Source organism: Vipera berus (assembly GCF_964194415.1).
Source record: "Vipera berus genome assembly, chromosome: 6".
In the NCBI taxonomy this organism is placed as follows: domain Eukaryota; kingdom Metazoa; phylum Chordata; class Lepidosauria; order Squamata; family Viperidae; genus Vipera; species Vipera berus.
The window spans coordinates 55,131,793-55,151,312 of record NC_138208.1 but is presented as its reverse complement, the minus strand read 5'-3'; the positions used below and the strand labels follow the sequence as shown (position 1 = coordinate 55,151,312).

General features: G+C 38.3%; 1 protein-coding gene across 2 annotated transcripts in view; it reads left to right on the top strand.

Annotated features, from left to right (window-relative positions):
- Positions 1–19,520, top strand: part of FGD6 (FYVE, RhoGEF and PH domain containing 6) — a 377,558-nt gene that overhangs the window by 54,735 nt on the left and 303,303 nt on the right. Inside the window, exons 10-21 of one of the 2 annotated variants that reach the window (XR_014026906.1) lie at positions 1,546–1,604; positions 2,333–2,404; positions 4,278–4,346; positions 6,355–6,438; positions 7,111–7,190; positions 7,319–7,421; positions 7,889–8,032; positions 8,138–8,240; positions 8,834–8,961; positions 14,813–14,941; positions 15,968–16,116; positions 17,521–18,389. Coding sequence is in view for 1 of the 2 variants with exons in the window: in XM_081331125.1 (XP_081187251.1) it covers positions 1,546–1,604; positions 2,333–2,404; positions 4,278–4,346; positions 6,355–6,438; positions 7,111–7,190; positions 7,319–7,421; positions 7,889–8,032; positions 8,138–8,240; positions 8,834–8,961; positions 14,813–14,941; positions 15,968–16,116; positions 17,521–17,557 (1,157 nt within the window). In the remaining variant the exon portion in view is untranslated. Of the gene's footprint in view, positions 1–1,545; positions 1,605–2,332; positions 2,405–4,277; positions 4,347–6,354; positions 6,439–7,110; positions 7,191–7,318; positions 7,422–7,888; positions 8,033–8,137; positions 8,241–8,833; positions 8,962–14,812; positions 14,942–15,967; positions 16,117–17,520; positions 19,360–19,520 lie in introns of those variants that run through there. The other variant, XM_081331125.1, reaches the window with a different exon arrangement.

Sequence of the window (19,520 nt, the reverse complement as noted above, 5' to 3'; positions counted from 1 at the left end):
AGGTGTTCTGGTAATTGCCTAAAAAGCAATCCTAAAAGAAACCCTAAAGCTATATAAATGGATGGTTTAATTTTTGTCAAACATCTGGAAAGATTTTTGTACCCCTTTGGGCAACCAAAGTGAGAGTTTGGAACTTCCCCTTCTAACATGATGCTATGATTGGATTGTGATATGACAGAAGAGGGGAGAAAAGATAACTTGGGATTGTGCACAGTCCTAAAAGGATTCTAAAGAAATGCCTTAGACCAGAGGTCCCCAACCTTTTGGGCACTGGGAACCAGTTACGTGAACAGGGGTTTTCCCACGGACCGGAGGGGGCATGGTTTTGTGTGCTGCCTGCCTCCTGCAGATGGGGTTTTGCTTGTTTGTGCAGCCCAGTTGCTGGCATGCCACGGCCCAGTACTGGTCCACAGACCGGGGGTTGGGGACCCCTGCCTTAGACTTCACTTAAGGATAGGCTCTCTCTACTATTCTTTCAAGGAGTTTGACTTTCTAGATTTTCATGTTTGAAAATGACTGGGCTCCCATAATGAATAGCAGAGAAATGCTGTGCCCAGGTTGATATCTTCCCAGATGTGTAAGGAGTTTAAATGATTTAAATAAACTCTGGAAGAGAACACCTAAGTGTTTCCATATATGTAGTGTTTGAACCTAAGCATATAGCTGGTTTTATACATTGTAACTGCAGGTATTTAGAGAAATTCATAGGTGTCCAGGGCAAGCTAAAACTATTTGCTGAAATATATTTATTAAATATTTCATTTTATTCCTTCTAAAATTATACTGTCCAATACTAAGATTTTTGGTAGATATAGAATACTATATAAAATAGCATAACGCAATCCAGTAGTCTCACTTAATACAATTAAACTCCAGATTACAGTGAAAGAACCAACTGCCTCCTAGCACCGCTTAGGCTAAGAGAGCCTAAGGAGGGCCAAGTGCACCCTTGGGCGCAGTATGCTGCATTGTATAGGTCAACCCTTTGAGAAACCCCTTTTCTGATACTGCTTCCCTTTTACTGCATGCCTGGATGAAATCTTGAGCAGGTACACTCTGGAAGTCCTACATGATGGGCAGGCTCCAGCTGCATCAGGCCTTGCCATATGCATTCAGATTTAAAACCCAGTATTTTAATTGGGCCTAGAAGTTAATTTGTAATGGGTGCAGCAACTCTATATGGGTGATATTCTGCCAAATCTGACTTCCCTTGTTAGTATATCTGGTTACCAATTTTGTACCATTTGTCACCTCTGAATCATCTTCATAGTCAGCCACAGATAATACCGTGCTGCAGTAATTAAGTTCACGACCTACTAATACTAAGGTTTTCTTGATAGGCTTGGAGGTCCTTAACAAGTTTATTGTGGTTTGATTGCTTATTAAAAAGGGTACCAATTTTCTGTAAGGAAATTTCTTCCAGTTAGAATAATCTCTTTCTGATACGTTTCATGCAGTGCCCATATAGGAGAATTCGAATGTAGGTATTGAATACATAATAAAGAAATATAGAATATATGAGAATAATTCTGTCTTTTTTTAAAGATGCTCTTGCTGTTGTCATAGAAGTGGCTAATCATGCAAATGACATTATGAAACAGGGGGTAAGTGGTGTTCCAGTTGTGAAAACAGATAAAATTTTAAAATGGCAGACACCATTTTCTGCTATAATAAATTTGAATTATTGCTTTGTCACAAAGTTCAAAGGTATACAAATGAAATATCATATTTTTAATATGCTGTTGATAATTTATTTCTACTGAAACATATTTAATGTATTGAAATATATGTAAGCATTGCCGTTTATTTATTGATTAATTTTGTTTGCCACCTATCTCACTGCAAGGCAACTCTAGGCAGCTTATAACATTAAAACGAAACCATAAACATACATATAAATGTATAAAATCACATTAAAAGGAAAATAAATTATGAATGTTTAAATTAGTATTTTTTTAAGTTATTAAAATATGCTATGGTTGTATTCATTTTTAATACATATAGCCACAAGAATTGTTTAAAAACATAGACTGTATTTTGTAGATATTATTAAATATATATAATATTATAGATATTATGATTTTTTAAAAATGTGTTATCTCCAGTTGTTTTGCAAAAAGGAATGGTAACGTTGAGAGGATATTATTAGCTGATTGCATGTGAGCGATTTCTGGCATCTATATCATGTGAGTTATTTTGGATTATTATTAAATGCTGAACTCCCAACAACTCTCTGGGCAGTTCATAAATAAAAGAATATAGAAGTGAACAAAAATAAAACAACAAAAGATGTTGAAAACTAGACAGTAACATTTCTACTTTCACCTTCTAGGATAATTTTCAGAAGCTTATGCAGATACAGTACAGCTTAACTGGTCATCATGAGATTGTGCAGCCTGGGAGGGTAAGTTTATTTAGGTATCACAAAACTATAGATTGAAGTCTTTCCCCTCATTCCCTTTGCAGGTTAACAGCTCTGAAAGGGGAAAAAAACCCTCTATAATTATTCATCTCTAGCTGGGATGTTAACTTTTGTTCCTTTTGAAAAGTAAGAGAGGTACTACCATTACAAGAGACAAGACAAAGCAAAGTATGATGTCAAAAGTATAGTCTACTGTTTCATAGTGCTTGTTGGTGCTCCATGGAGGTCTATATAGACTGACTCTGCCTTGTCTTTTTCTAGCTTCTGTATTCCTCCCCTCCCATGCAAAAATTGCTTCCCTGTCCCATAAACTTTGCCTATTTTTTAGGTCTATCTTCTGTGGCCTTCTTTACTTGTTAGTAGGGTCATACACATACTCTCAGTGACCCGGCTCTAAGATGTAACTGCTGAGAGAGACTGAAGCTGGATCAAGGAGAAAAGCGGTATTTTTTTCACCAGAAAATGCAATAGCATCTCCTACAGAAACACTCTGTGTTGCACAAAGAGCCTGACGGAACTCTGGGACCCTCAAGGTCTGATCTCCTTTCAGGAAACCCATCATAGGACTGCCCTCTCCCATCAGAGAATGTACCTCCGTGGATATTTATACTGCTGCTGTAAGAGACACTTGACGTGTCTACTAGAGTTCCTTTGGGGGGGGGGTTATCCAGAGAGTAAGGCCCTCCCACCTCAAAAATCCAGATCCAAATTACATTCAAAGATACCAGTAGAACTCTGAAAGCACAGGCTTTTTCCTTGATCTTGGAACAGCCTTTTAAAGAACCTTCAAAAGTTCTAAAAAAAGGTTGGGTAGAGCCATTGTCAACACAATCAAAGATTTGAAAGAATAGGTAACAATTTTCAAATAGGGCTCAATGTAGTAGTCCCAAAGTTTCCAATCACAGGAGCCCATGCAAAATCTCCCTAAAATACCGCAAGCAAAAGTAAGTGGCACCCTTTCTATTCCCACATGAAAGCTTTGTTGTTGTTAGCTGCGAAGTCATGTCCGACCCATCGCGACCCTATGGACAACGTTCCTCCAGGCCTTCCTGTCCTCTACCATCTTCTGGAGTCCATTTAAGCTCACGCCTACTGCTTCAGCGACTCCATCTAGCCACCTCATTCTCTGTCGTCCCCTTCTTTTCTTGCCCTAAATCTTTCCCAGCATTAGGCTCTTCTCCAGTGAGTCCTTCCTTCTCATTAGGTGGCGAAAGTATTTGAGTTTTAGCTTTAGGATCTGGCCTTCTAAAGAGCAGTCAGGGTTGATCTCCTCTAGGACTGACCGGTTTGATCGCCTTGCAGTCCAAGGGACTCGCAGGAGTCTTCTCCAGCACCATAGTTCAAAGGCCTCAATTCTTTGGCGCTCAGCCTTTTTTATGGTCCAACATGAAAGCTAAATCAGTAGAATTTTCCTGCAACTTCCTCATCAAGGGTCCAAGCACCTTCCTTTCTTCTGCACTCAATTTCTAATGCTTTTCCTAAACTTGACTCCTTTTGTTTTCTAGAGAAGAAAATGTTTTAGAGTAAATTATTCACAAAATTCAATATTTTTAAAGAAACAGTCATGAAAAAAGCTTCAAAATTGTTTTTTCTGGGCTTGAAAAAAGCAACACACAATGTTCTACCCAGCTGCAAACACTGGCTTTTTTCTGGCCAAGAAGAACCAATCGCTGCATGGAAAGTAAGGCTTGTTACTTTTTGTGTAAGAAGCAACTTTACGGTCTTGCTGCAGAGGTAGGTCAGAAGGAAAGGATATTCATAAGGGCGTATCAAAGAGTCTGGAGTTTAGTATATTACTACTAGATAGGAGATTTATATGATCCTGGCTGATTTTCTGTGTATATTTGTTGACCAGGTTTTTTTGAAAGAAGGAACATTGATGAAACTGTCCCGAAAAGTAATGCAGCCAAGAATGTTTTTTTTGGTAAGATGCACACCCTAATGCTAAAGTAATTTTTAATGGAGAACTAAATACCAACAGCTAGCAATTTCAGCTAATGGTTTTGAATAATTTACATTGCAATTTGTGCTACTGTTTTTCTTTTATTGTGGCTTCATTAATATTCCATAAGTGAATTGTGGTAAACATTCCTGCATAGTTGGTGGTCTTCATGGTTTTTTTATTTTTGAGAAAGATTCCCCTCAAAGTTCAAACAAGCAACTCACTTTTTGGGATGTGAAAATTACTTTTTATCTATAACATATTTGAACTGTACTTGGTATATGATTAAGTACAATTCAGATATGTATTTCATAATCACATAATTCTTTTAACAGTATGTTAAATATCTGACTTAAGATGCAATCTCCAACTTAAGATGCAAGAAAATTGCCATATATAATGAATGCAGAAAGCTGGAGTACGTTTCAACAATGAGCTGATTAGGTTCATACATTTCACTAAGCCATAAATCATTTACCAACAATACCGACTGAATGTGCATAGCTGACTTAGCTGAAACCAAACAAAATGAAATTATAGCTTGTTGTGATTTATGAACCAATATTGATCTGCAGAAATAACAAAGTTTCTAGTTACAATACAACAAATTCCATGTTGGTGCAATTTATTTCCTGGGCCAGCTTAAAGACCAGAAAGTAATGTAGAATTTCATAGAATTTTTGTGTGGCATAGAATAGAAGGATCACCTAGTGACCTGCTTTCTATCTCTGTTCTTAAGACTGGAATAACCAAAGTCCACTCACTTTGGACTGGCCATGATAATTTCTCATAATACTGTTTGCAGTGACTCTAAAATGCCCTTTTAATATAGACATATATAGGTAATGTAAATGCTTGCCTGACTTCATGAGTCTCTCCCTGATCATGGCTGCCTTTCATCCTCTTTTTTGCCAGTTAAAAGTTTTTGATCTTTGCTCATTTTTAATAAATAAACATCAACTGGATTTTTCCAGCTGTTTTGTATATTCTGTCTGCTTGCTCAGATCTGGAAGTAGGAATTGACTGAAGTGTGTTGGCTGCAAACTAAACTGGAAATGATCCATAGAAGGAATGTAATTGAGGTGTATGGAAGCCAGCATGGCATGGAGAAAGTAAACAAAGGGAAGGTTTTCTTTCTCTCAAAACTAGGACATGCTTCATCCAGTGAAACTAATTAGAAGCTTTAAGACAGTCAGAAGAAATAGTGTCTTTGCACAGCATGTAATTAACTTGAGCAATTCATCCCTATAAGAACTAGGGGTGACTGCTAGCTTGAATAGCTTTAAAAGTGCAATTAGATATATTTGTAGAGGTAGTTCTATTAGTTTTGAAGCTTAGTGTGACCTTTGTATTTTGGGGCAAAATACCTCCCCAGTTGCAGGGGGAAATTAGCAATGGAGGGGATGTGTTTCTTACTCAAGAATGTGTTGCAAGATTTGCATTGTTTCATACAAAGCAAATAATTTAAGTGGATTTTGCAAAAGACTATTTCCACTGCTTTCTCCAATATATTGCTGTTAAAAAATCCAGAATATGACTTTGAGGTACAAACATATTTGGAGCAACTGAGACAAATGCTTCTCTAATTAGAAGGAGGGGAGGTAACACATATTTTGGGTTTCCAAGATTCTGTTGTTTTAACCAATTTCAATAAAGTATATAATTCTAATTTTCTTGTGGAGTATGTATTTCCTGTTTGGGTCTGTTCTAAAGAATTGACAGTTACTCATTAATATTAATGTTTTTATGTTTATCAATGCAATTTTTATATTCTTCATAAATATAGAAATTACTGAAATCTGAATTTTACTGTTGAAAAATGGGCCAGGAAAAGCCTTAAGGAAGAAGACAAATGTCATGTCTATTCACAACATTCTGCTATATGCCCATTAAGATGGGGATGAGGTAGACCTTCCACATCAGACTTGTATAGTTGTAAGTTGATATGTAAGTGTATCAGGTACATTAAAAAAAATAATTTACTTTGCAGTTTAATGACACCCTGTTGTATACAACTCCTCTGCAGTCTGGAATGTATAAACTCAACAACATGCTATCACTGGCTGGAATGAAAGTGAGTGATTATTATTTTTTGTACAGTAGCTTGTCTTATAAAGCATAGTTTGAACTTGTGCACCAAAATTACAATCTGAAATTTCTGTTTGAGAAATCAGTTGCTCTGAACATTCTGCCAAATGTAGGTAGCTGTTAGCTGCCTCATTTTCAGAAAAGGTTGGTAGTAATAAAAAAGCAGTGCAGGGAAACAGCAGAGATGGCAAGTTCTTTCCACAGCTTGCTAGATTTTCTGGCTGAATGTTAGACTATTGCCAGTTCTATAATTTGAGCCAGTTCACATCATACAGCCTTATCAGGTCTCACTAACAAATAAGCACCATGCTCCAGCTTATTTCAGGAGAACTCATCTGCTGGCTGTTCCAAAGGTAGGCATGTCCTATGACTGACCTTGTGTATGGTTTATTGGCTTATTCCTTTCAGGGTTTTTTTAAAGTCAATTCCAGTTCATGTTTTGTTTCTATAGCATCTTAGACTTGACCATTTGCAAATGTTGCCAGCAGACACAATCAGAACAGTGGCACAAATTAATTAGTGAACCATAGCATGGCTAGTCCTGCCATGCAAACCAGCTTTATAAGTGAGGTTGTATGTCATTCTTTCATTTGTTTAATTTTTCAACATGACAAGTGGTAGAACGTTTCTCTTTTTATACTTTCTACTATCTTGTCAGGTTAAGAAGCCAACCTATGAAGCTTATCAAAATGAACTGAACATAGAAAGTGTAGAACGATCCTTCATCCTCTCAGCAAAGTAAGTGTTGCAAAAACAAACAGAACCAACCCAATAGTTGCTTGGCCTCATAAAGTCAAAGGAAAATCTACTTAGTGATGTTTTATGAAAGAAGTTGCTTAACTAGTGTGTGTATTTAACCCCAACAGTTCTGCTACAGAGAGAGATGAATGGTTAAAAACTATCTCTCAGTCAATTGAAGACTACACCAAAAAAAGAATTACTTTTAACCCTGCTAAAAGTCTAGAAGAGGTAGGCTTTCTTTCTAGAGGGGGTACATTTTTTATGGGAAATTACAAACTGTGAAACCATGTCATACTCAACACTCAAGAGGCCTTATCATTCTTTCTGTACATTGGGACCCAAGAGAAGGCCTAGCAATCAATTGCTGAGTATATTCTAACTTTGCATTTCATGTACTGTAGTTGTAATGAATGCTCCTAATATGTGTTGCTTTGAATTTTAGTTTTATAATATTCAAGAGGGCCTTCTTTACCTTGCTGAGAATATTTATCCTTCAAATAAAAAAATGATTTCCCACTCTAATAAACATTGAAATCTAAAATGGTGTCCCAAGCACCATAGCTTTACAAAAGAAATTGTGCTGATATTGATAATGAGCCTGTAATATATAGTTTTCTACATGAGAAATTAAAAAAAAATTGTTTACATCCTATAAATATATTTTTCTGACCACATTTTTTCTCACTCTTCTTTAGGCAGACCAAGAAAAAGAAGAAGAAAGACCTATAGGATCCAAAGCTCCAATCTGGATTCCTGATACCAGAGCCACCATGTGTATGATTTGTACCAGTGAATTCACTCTGACGTGGAGAAGGCACCACTGCAGAGCTTGTGGAAAGGTTGTAAAAAATTAATATTGTTAGCTTTAAAAAAAGAAGAAAAAATTGGACACAAATGCATTTGAAAAAGATATATGTGCATATATTACCTTTTTCTTTTTTCAGATAATCTGCCAAGCTTGTTCGTCAAATAAACATGGATTAGACTACATGAAAAATCACCCCGCAAGAGTGTGTGATCATTGCTTTCAAGAGTTGCAGAAACAGGGTAAAATTAAATGTTACCTGTTTTTCACTGTTGCTCATATATTTAGATTTTTTTTCCAGGGATTAGAATTTTTATAATTACAATAGTAATCTTTCAGTTAAAGTATCATACATATTAATTTCTTCAAGAGTTAAATAGAAAAGAAATCTAAATACAAAATTTATACATTATTTTGCAACATTTTTAGTTTATAGTATTGTGGTATTTCAAGCATGAAAATATATCTCTTGATTAAACCTATCTTGTTTATTCTTTTGAATTATTTGCAGTCAGTCATATTGAGTTACAATGCCTGTTACTTTTTAAAAAAACAAGAAACAAAACCCTGCATCTGTCTGAGATGAAACTTCTTACCTGTAAATCTTTGATCACCAGTATTCCACCTCTCAGAATTAATGAGAAAGCAAAACATTCAGAATAGCTATATAATCACTTGTACATTAAGACATTTTAAAAAGCTACAAACTGTTTTTGAAATATTGTATACAAATCTCAGAGATGGATGTATAGTTTATAAAATTAATAAATGATAAATTAAAAACTCCTTTAGTTCTCTGAATCAGAAATAACTGTAACTGTTACTTTAATTTCAGATAATATGTACACTTCTAAAAATGGATCTCCACTAAATCACCGATCACCAACTAATGCTTTGTCTACAGTATTGCACAGTATTCCATCTGGCAGGAAGCAGAAGAAAATTCCAGCTGCACTGAAGGAAGTATGTCAGATCTTCTCAGCACTTTTTTATTTATTTACAGTATTTACTAATAAAGACCTGTTGCTTAATGGAGACCAAATGTACTGACATCTGCCTGTTATTCTTTTCAAAGATTGTAGCTGTAGAATCACAGTGCTTATTTTTATTCTGTTCTTTCTGCTTTCTGATCCCCCTTTCTCTCCCTCAATATTCTTTCTGGGGACTGCAGGCACGATTACCTGCCTTATTCTCAGCTAATGAAAGTGGAACAGTGATTAGATCTATACCATGAAAAGCCATTATTTGTCTTAAAGCCACAATGGCGGACAGGAAACCTTGAAATGGCACCCTTTGAAGTTTTATACAATGCTGAATGGTGCATTTTGTATCTGGTGTTTGTTACAAAACTGAGAACCATAGTTGAGCAACATTAGGCCCAGTTAAAATGCACTCCAAAAGCATGTAAGCTTTTGATCACTTTTGTTCCCATTTAATTCAGAGATCTACCAAGATGGTGAAAGGTCTAAAACTGATCTGTCAATTTGTCAATTTTTCAGAACTCATCTGTCTTTGCCTCCTTCTTAGGGTTCAGAGGGAGTGGTAATAGTAATAGTTTATTGATTTATTAGTCTTATCAAGTCAAATCAAATATAGTACATAACGGTAGTATAATTTTGGAATAAACTGGGAAGAAATAGTGATAAAATATATATGAGTTTATACAAAGAGACGTTAATCAGATAAATGAATCTCCTTTACAGAATACCCCAATTTGTTCAGTGTATCGGGTTCATAAAACCACTCCCTTAGTTATAAACTTAGCAGTTCTGTGTACATTTGAGCCCAGAAGGAAATGTGACAATTTGTGGTTAGGATCCCAGTGGACTGTTCTTTCCAAAAGTATTTCAGACTGATTGGGACATATAATTGGCAGTCAAACAAAACATGAGAAATATTTTCAGTGGCTGGGATACCACATATCCAGGTTCCCTAAAGGCAAGTGGAGGAAGCACCATATTTCGCCATGGAGACCAATAACTTTTGCTCTAGAATAGGTCCTTCTTAAAGATTGTGTCAGATTCAATGACAGGCATTTCTCAGGTTAAAAAAAATGTTAGCCAACATTTTATTGTTAGCCAATTCTGGGATCTATTTTTAACCCTTTAATTCCATGTTGGTTTGAGTGCTAATATCCAGGGCTATCTCTTTAAAAAATTCCTTTGCCGGGAAGGCCATTAAGAGTAGATGCTAGGTAGAAAAGCCACGTTGTGAAATAAGTTTGGAAAGTTGATTGACCCAGGAATTGGGCTGGGCCATACTTATCTGTTCTGTTAGGCATATTTTGGAAAGTCTGTTAGGCTTATTGAATGGATCCTCTGCCAGTATTTGAATATTTTAGTTATTAAATGACTGTGCAAGGAATGCGTACCTGACCACAGGGGTAGATGTGTTCTTATCGGTTCCCAGTATGCATCTTAAAAAACAAGTCTAAACTTGTTCATGTGAGGTACCTTTATTAAGGTCCCACAATTCTGGACATAGGTCAGCATTGGACTATTTTTGCTTTGAATACTTTCAGTATAGGGGTCAAGGTACACAAGTGGTTGTAGTTAAATTTGTATAATCTTTGAGTACTTACCTCTGCCCTTGCTGATTTTCTTTTAAAATGATTTAACCATGACCCAATTCTGGTAAAAACCACCTCTAAACAGGTAAAAAAAATCATTTGTTCATTAGGCTCCCCAGTTATTACCCAGATATATGTCACACTTTTTCCATTAAATATCCTTAATTTAGATATGGTTTATTGATGTTTAAAGAATTAAGAGCACAGTAGTTATTTAGCTTTTGCAGCTGTCTTTTCAGGTCTATTTGGAAATGTACCATTAGAACCATGTTATCAACATATAAGAGGATAAAATTATCATGGGACTTTGGCATATGATTATCTGCAGCATACAGGAATCCTGGTAAATCACTGACAGAAATTAAAAAGCATTGGGCTAGAATACAATCCTATCTTGACATCATTATGGGTGGGTATACTGTTCATTAGAGAACCATTAATACCTGTACGGACTTTGAAATAGGTTTCTGAGTAAAAAAAACTTAACCAAGAATAAAGACTTTGGGTTCCATATTTAAGCCAGTCAATTTCAAGCATAGAATATTTCTGTTTGTAGAATCAAAAGCCCTACTAAGATTCATAAATACGGTAAAAAGTTTCTTGCCATTTGTTAATTGTTATGAGGTGGTGTAGGTTTCAAACAGTTGTCTATTGTGGAGCACTCTGGTCTGAATCTAGCTTGTTCCTCCATTAAGAGATTTATTTCCATTACCCAGTTTTTTGTTTTGCTCAGCAGATGTTTCACATACACTATAGCCACAATTCCAATAAGGCTTATCAGTCTGTAGGTTTTTGGTCACGTTTGTCTCCCTTTTTATATAGGGGGAGTATAATGGCGATTTCCTATCTGACTAGAATTCAACCTATATTATTTATATGAACACCCTGCTAACATTGGGGCCCACCAATCAATATGAGTCTTAAAAAGTTCTGGGAGTAGAAAATCTACAGGTGCCTTATTAGATTTTAAAGATAACATTATACGTTTGTTCTCTGATACTGGGATTGGAGGCCAGGGAGGAAGGTTTTCAAAAGCTACGGTGTCAGTAATTTGTTTGTGTGCAAGACAGTGGTTAGCATTAGGGGGAAAAACTGCAAAAAAAAGTTCTCCAAAATTGAGGCTGCAATAGGAATATCAAGTTGCAATTTACAGTATGTTCAATAAACCTGGTATAGCTTTCCAGAAGAAAATTGTCTTTTTCCTAAAACTTCCAGATCTCACCATATTTTAACTCTATGGGAGACTTTTTTTAAAGATTAATGATTTCTTGTAATTATGCCTAATTTTTAGCATTTTAGCATGGGGTTGTTTTTTTTTTCCTGGTAGGGTGTCCCACGGTCTGACTCATTGCTGCCCTCAATAGCTTTCTGCTACATAAGCAGAATCAAATCAATTTTAACTTACTTGCTGACAGTTTCTAATAGGAAGTTTGGCTATTAAAATTTTTCTAAGTGAATGACATAGATCTGCATATTGGGTCAGAATTTTATCTGGATCTTGGGTAGAGGAGAAAATGGAGCTTCTCTAAGGCTGGGCCTGTTCTGAGTTCAGAAAGCTAGATAATGCCTTGATATCAACTTTGATCCAATTAAGCTTTCTCTTTCACTTCAAGATTAGCTCTCTTATCATGGGGCTTGTATAAGCTAGTATCAGATCTGCCTTGGAGATAGATTGTGATTGGTTGATGATCCCTATCCTCCCTCACATGGGCTTAGAGCTGAAAGTGAGTGACTGGCCCAAGATCACCAGCTGCCTTCTTCAGGCAGGTCTAGAACTGATAGTGCCTTGGTTTCTAGCCTGAAGCTTTTAATCACTCCACCAGACTGGCTCCCTCATACTATTTACTGAACACAAATTATTTATATGATTTAAGTATGTTTATATTCTAGTCCTGTTGTCTGAAACCTTTTAGCATCTGATGTAATTCTTTTGCTTTAATTTTTAATCTGTCTCGGGAAGAATGTTATGCAATGTTATGTGAAATACAAAATACCACTTAGAGAACGTTAAAATTTGAGTTTTGCCTGTGTTCAACTTTTCTTTGGGATTCTTAATATGAATTAATTTTTCATTAAAACTTGCCTTTATAGAAAAGTAAATGCTAGTAATTTTTTTAGTTTTAATAGGAATTGTATGGATGCTGTGCTGAAAGAAATCTGATGCTTTTATCCACCATCTGATCAAGCTGAATTGCATTTAACAATAGCATCAAAATAATGAATTATAGTGTGCTTCATTTTTAGATACCGTATATACTTGAGTATAAGCCGAATTTTTCAGCCCACTTTTTGGGCTGAAAAATCCACTTCGGCTTATACTCCAGTGAACAAAAAAAAAAAGAACTTCCACCCCCCCCCCAGTTTGGAGAGCTGCTGCTTTCATCAAACATGGACGAAGGCAGCAGCTCTCCAAACGGGCTGCGGCGGTTTGGAGAGCTGCGCGCGCAGCTCCGCCGCCACCTCTGCAAGCCTCCGCTGAGAGAATGGGGCGGTGGAAGCTTGCCACCCATTTTCTCGGCGAAGACTTCTTTCAGGGGATGCAGCCTCTGTCACCCCCTTCTCTCAGCTGGGCAGCTGAGAGAAAGGGGCGGCAGAGGCTGCATCCCCCGAAAGAAGTCTTCGCCGAGAAAATGGGCGCTGAGACGCCTCATTCTCTTGCTCAGCGGAGACTTCTTTCGCGAGATCCAGCCTCTGCCGTGCTGCACCGAGAGAACAGCAAGCCGCCCCATTCTCTCGGCGGAGCACTCCACCGCCCCATTCTCTCGGCGGCTTGCCACCCCGTTCTCTCATCTCAGCAGAGACGTCTTTCGGGGGATCCAGCCTCCAGCTGCTGCATTTCCCAGCCTCGGCTTATACTCGAGTCAATAACTTTTTCCAGTTTTGGGGGGTAAAATTAGGGGTCTCGGCTTATACTCGAGTCAGCTTATACTCAAGTATATACGGGTACTTAATATCTCCATGTGGAGGTGAAAGAGATTATAGTTGAACACTTCCAGAAGGCATCAACAACCATTATGTGCAACCTGTATATGTATAATTGAAAATAAAAATGTTGTTGAAAAAAGGATCTTAAAAATGACATATTCCCCACAGGTATTCTCAGATGCAAAAGGAATGATAGCAAAATATCCTTTATAGCACATTCTTGTTTACCCAGGAATAAATCCCATTGTCTGAAATTGGTTTGATCTTAGTTGAATGTAGAATTGCCGCATCAGTCAACTATAAAAAAAATACTGTCTTACTTGTGAGGAAAAACAGTAATGAGAAGACTAACTAGAAAGTGGAGTATAGTAAACCAAGTAACACAACCTCTGGTATGTCTAGAGAGGCTAGAAAATATCTTTTCTGAAATTTTCATTCAGTTTAATTCCTCTGGGTTCAATGACTTCTTACTGAGATTCTGGTTCAGAGAGTGCAAGCTAAAATATGTATCTTATTGATCTATTTAATCAGATTTTAATATAAGACCTAATTGTAAATTGTATTCATTCATTCATTCATTCATTCATTCATTCATTCATTCTAAAGGCCCTTAGGAATATAACATGAAATAAGAGTTCAAGAAGTAAGCAAACAAATAAAACAAAGACTTTTCATAGCTTTGTTATAGTATATTTGAATCAAACATTATTCTCTATATTGCATTTGTAAAATATTTTTTTAAAAAATAGTTCTCTATTTCAGTGGTCCCCAACCTTTCTGGCTTGGTAGACCAGTGTTGGGGGGAAGGGGATGGTTCCATGTGAGCAGCAGGCGTAAGCACTCCACTTGCTCAAATGAAGCTTTGTGCGTGAGCACCTGCTTCTTGCACAAGTGAAGCTTCACATGAATGCCTGTTGCTCGTGCATGTGGAGCTACACACACACGTGCCCACCACTTGCGTGGCCTGGTTTCAAAAGGGTCACAGCCAAGTAGTGGTCTGTAGCCTGGGGGCCCCTTCTCTACTTGACTGAAGGAGGACTAATTAGCAGGAGAGAAAGACTGATTCCTAGGTTGTTTTTTTTTGAAATGCTGAAAGTGTCAATAGAGCACTAAAGTTGCTGAAAGGCCAGTTTACTAACAGAACTTGGGCATTTGGACAGTGAATTAACAAAATATATAAATGTAGCAAGCAATTATACTTAATTTAAACTATTTATGTTTTCAGCAGATTATAATGAAGATAATAATCAGTACACCAGGGAGAGGAACAATTATACTACACTCTCTTGTAATTAAACTACATACTTGTGTTCATTGTAGGTATCGGCTAATACAGAAGATTCTTCAATAAGTGGTTACTTGTACAGATCAAAGGGCACCAAAAAACCATGGAAACATCTGTGGTTTGTGATAAAAAATAAAGTGCTGTACACATATGCTGCTAGTGAGGTAAGAAATGAAAAGCTGAAAAAACGTCATGAGCAGAATGTTGGGATTGCACTCCTAGACTAGAGATAGTTCTCGATTTATGACCACAATTGACACCGGAATTCTCAGTCATTGAGGAAGTGGTCATTAAGTGAGAGGTCACATGACTGTTTCTCTCAATAAGCAGAATCCCAGCACTCCTCATTATGGTATTAAGTGATCATGTTGTCAAGCTATCATTTCTGGATGAACCTTTGTCAACCAGCCACCAGAAACCAGAGGGAGTCCTCTCAGCAGGTGACAGTAGTTTGGAACCTTCCCTGCTGATTTTCTGGGGAAGCTGGTAGGCAAGATTGCAAATGGTGATCACATGAATGCAGAACACTAGGTAACCTGTTATAAATGTGAACAGATTGCAGAACACAATCACGTGACTGTGGGGAGCCTGCAATGTTTATAACTTCAGGCAAGGATCATAAGTCCCTTCATTCAGCACTGTCATAATTTTGATCAGTCATTAAGTGAGGGCCACCTGAGCTGAATGTAGAGAGTATCTTTAAACAAATCACTGGGGAAAATAACCTACTAAGTAAAATGATTCACACAAAATAATGAGCACTATATAGTTGGAATTCACTGTTCTCAGATATAGCAATAGCCAGCAATTCTGATAGATTTAAAGGGAACTGGGTGACTTCATGAAGCCTAAAAAAGATAACTAGTTTTGATGAGTGATTACATTCTAAATTAATGATGGTGAAGCATATATACCAGGCTAACCACATTAGTGGAAGAGAGTTATCACCGTTCTATTCATGCTTCTAAGTTTGGAAGGAAGTATAAAGTAGAAATGCTGTGTATTCAGTCATTAGCTAAATAATTGAAGGATCTGAACCAAAATACTTCCTTTGGTCACAATTGGGACATTTAGAATCAAATTCAGGATTTAGTATTGGTCTAGAGTTGCAAGAAACATTCTTGTATGGTATTTTCACTGTTTCAAAAATGAAACATCACATCTAATTCTGGGTTTCCTTTTAATATTAGGATGTTGCTGCTTTAGAGAGCCAACCTTTACTGGGTTTTACAGTTGCTGAAGTTAAAGATGAACACTTAGAATCTAAAGTTTTCCATTTATTGCACAAAAATACTTTATTTTACATATTCAAATCAGATGATTCCCAGTCAGCACAAAAGTAAGTGCCCAGTTATATATATCTGTTAAGTTATAAATTAAGAATATTCTGAGACAGTTTCAAAATATAGTATTGACTGTGATCCTATTGATTATTCCGATTGTACAGAAATTATTTTGTCAACATATAGATATCTTTTTAGTATTCCCAGTGAAGTACCTAAAAACTAGAGTAAATGAAGTTTGTTTTTATTAGATTTTAGCAGGAAAAAAAGCAGGCATTTGTTACTTGTACTTAAGTTGAGCAAAAATACAGGGGGAAAAAACCATCTCTTTTTTCAAAAGCCAATTCCAAAAGTAGAGTGCTATTGCAAGAATTGGATTCAGACCTGTTGTCTTGACCATTTTTCATTTAGAATTATGCATGGTTTTTATTTATGAAATTTATAGACCTCCCATCTTACCTCAAGGTAACTAACTTTAACATCCTCTAGTGTGGCTTTGATTGTAATTATGTTAAATCAGGATAAATGAGCCAATTACTTAAATATTCCAATTTGCTGAATATATCCAATTATTTATACACACACACACACATATACTGTACATACATATATATATATATATATATACACATACATACATACATATACATACACACACACACAGTGTGTGTATTCCTCCAACCCTGGCACATGAGAAAATATGGCACCCATAGTGACAAGTAAAATAAACAAAATAAAATTGCAAATGCAAATAAATTTTGTAACAGTAATATCTGCTGGCCCTCTGTGTGGAGGGGGCTGACTAGAAAAAAAAATCAACCCCACCTTACAGAGACAGAACAATCATTCTTAATTTAAAATGGAACCAAAACTTTTATTAAAAAGAAATAAAATGAAAAGGGATTTTTTCCTGTTTTAAATAGACACTTATAAAACATTCAGTAGCAGATAAAAATATAGAGCAACTAACATTGCAGATAACATGTTTCCCATAGAAAATATATAGAACGTGAAGTAGAGAGCCTAATTATCTGAAACAAAGCATTAACCAGTAGATACAGCAGAGAAATTAAATATCTTTTCCTATTTTCCTAGAGAATAGATAACCCTCAGAACAGATACTCCCTTTGTTCATAAAGTACTTATTCTTAGCAAATGCTTTTTTCTGCAAATTATAGTTTAAGTCTAAAGGTTGATCTTATATCTTACTTGTTTCCAGCCTTTTGCCTAGCAACTTCTGAGTGATTTAAAAAAAAGATTCCTAATGAGCAGGAAGGGTTTGAAAGAAGCTGCTTGTTTCATACGTACCAAAACCATGTGTTTCTCTTTACAACAGAGAGATGCCTCAATTAGCACCTTGCTATCTCAGTGAAGAGGCTTGTGGGCAGATTAATGAGAGTGTACATGGGGATGGGGATGTGGTTTTGTTATTAAAATAATGTTTTCTCTTTTTCCAATAGGTGGATAGAAGCTTTTCAAGAAGCCACAATATTGTAGCACATTCTGGTTTTAAAGAAAATGCAGATGACAATGATATTGCAGTTCTGTACATTATACTCAATGAATTGGCCTAGGCCACGGGTTGGCAACCCGTGGCTCTGGGGCCGCATGCGGCTCTTTGAGCCGTCCCCTGCGGCTCCCAGTCCTCCTCCACCATGTTTAGTCCTGAAAAAAAAATTGGCACTAAAATAGTTAAATAATCAATTCAAACTTCTCAACAACAACAAAAAATTGCAAAGTGCATCGATTGGTTGAACTTTGGTTTGTGAGACCGCCCACAAGCTGTTTGTGGGACTGCCCACAAACCTCTTTGTTTCTTCAATCTGACTGCACTTGGCAGTGGAGGAAGAGACGGGAGGACTGGAAAGGTGAGTAGCGGTTCCTCTCGCGGCGCCCTCGAGTCTGCAGTGTAAATACGAGCGGCCCGGAGTGGTCAGAGGGTGGGGGGGACTTTAAAAGTGCTGTAGCCGCTATTCCTGCTGCTTGCAGGGTTGGCGCACCCCCCCCCTTTCCATCCCCGCCGCTGCGCGAGGATCGGCCTCGCGGTGTTTGGCGGCAGGAGAGGCAGCGGTTCCTCTTGCGGCACCCACGAGTCAGCAGCGTAAATACGAGCGGTCTGGAGTGGTCGGAGGGTGGGGGGGCTTTAAAAGTGCTGTAGCTGCTATTTCTGGTGCTTGCAGGGTTGGCGCACCCCCCCTTTCCATCCCTGCCACTGCGCGAGGATCAGCCTCATGGCATTTGGCGGCAGGAGAGGCAGCGGTTCCTCTTGTGGTGCCAAGTCTGCAACGTAAATGCGAGCGGCCCGGAGTGGTCGGTTTGGAGAGCGGAGGTTTGGAGAGCTGCTGCCTTTGTCCGTGTTTCTTTCAGCCCCAAAAGAAACGCGGACGAAGGTAACAGCTCTCAAAGCCTCCGCCTCCCCGTTTGGAGAGCTGCTGCCTTCCGCGTTTGAAAGAAACATGGTCAAAGGCAGCAGCTCTCCAAATGGGGAGGTGGAGGTTTGGAGAGCTCCCCGTTTGGAGAGCTGCTGCCTTCATCTGTGTTTCTTTCAAATGCGGACAAAGGCAACAGCTCTCCAAATGGGGAGGTGGAGGTTTGGAGAGCTGCGCAGCTCTCCAAACCTCCGCCGCCCCGTTTAGAGAGCTGCTGCCTTCGTCAAACGCAGAGGTTTGGAGGCCCCGGGGGGGAGGGGGAGGGCGCTCGGTTGGCTCTGGCGGCGCCCAGGCTGAAGGTGGCACTGCAACCCAGCGCCCGTCGCCAGGGAGACCTGCGGCGGCGGTGGCAGTGCAGGTGCCACCCGGCTCGGGGGAGCCACTCTGCAGGAGACGCTCACGAGGCTTCCTTCGGCCGGGGAAGGGCCCATTGCCTCCGAGGGGGGCCTGGGCAGGATCCTCTGAAAGGCCGTTTCCTTCCTCGTCTTCGCGCGGCCCTCCGCAGTCGTCTCGGCCTGCGAGTCTCCCCCCCCCGGTAAACTGGTGGCACCGGGCGGCGACAGGTGCGTGCAGCTCAGGATGCGGCGCGGGCATCAGGGTGGTGCACTTTTTGCCTTGTTCTGTGCATGTGCGCGCATGCATGCATGCGCGCGCACATTTTGCAGCTCCCACTTTTTGGTGTGTGTGACGGAACCGGTTCCAAGTGGCTCTTTTGCTGTTTCAGGTTGCTGACCCCTGGCCTAGGCAATGCCTTTTTCAAAAATAGTGGTCTGAACCTAGTCTCTGGTTCAGGCATAATGATTTTTAAAGAAATGTGAATACTTGCTGTCATACAAAATATGTTATTTATTAAACTCTGCTACTGTTTTACATTTGCTAATGGTCAGAATCATTCTGAAACTCAAGCTGAATTTTAAAGTTTCCTTCACTGCAGAACCTTATAAACCACAGTATCATTTGACAGAAAAGTGGAACAAGATATTTCTCTGCTCTGTTCCAAGGACAATTTTCACATATGCAAAATGCAAGAT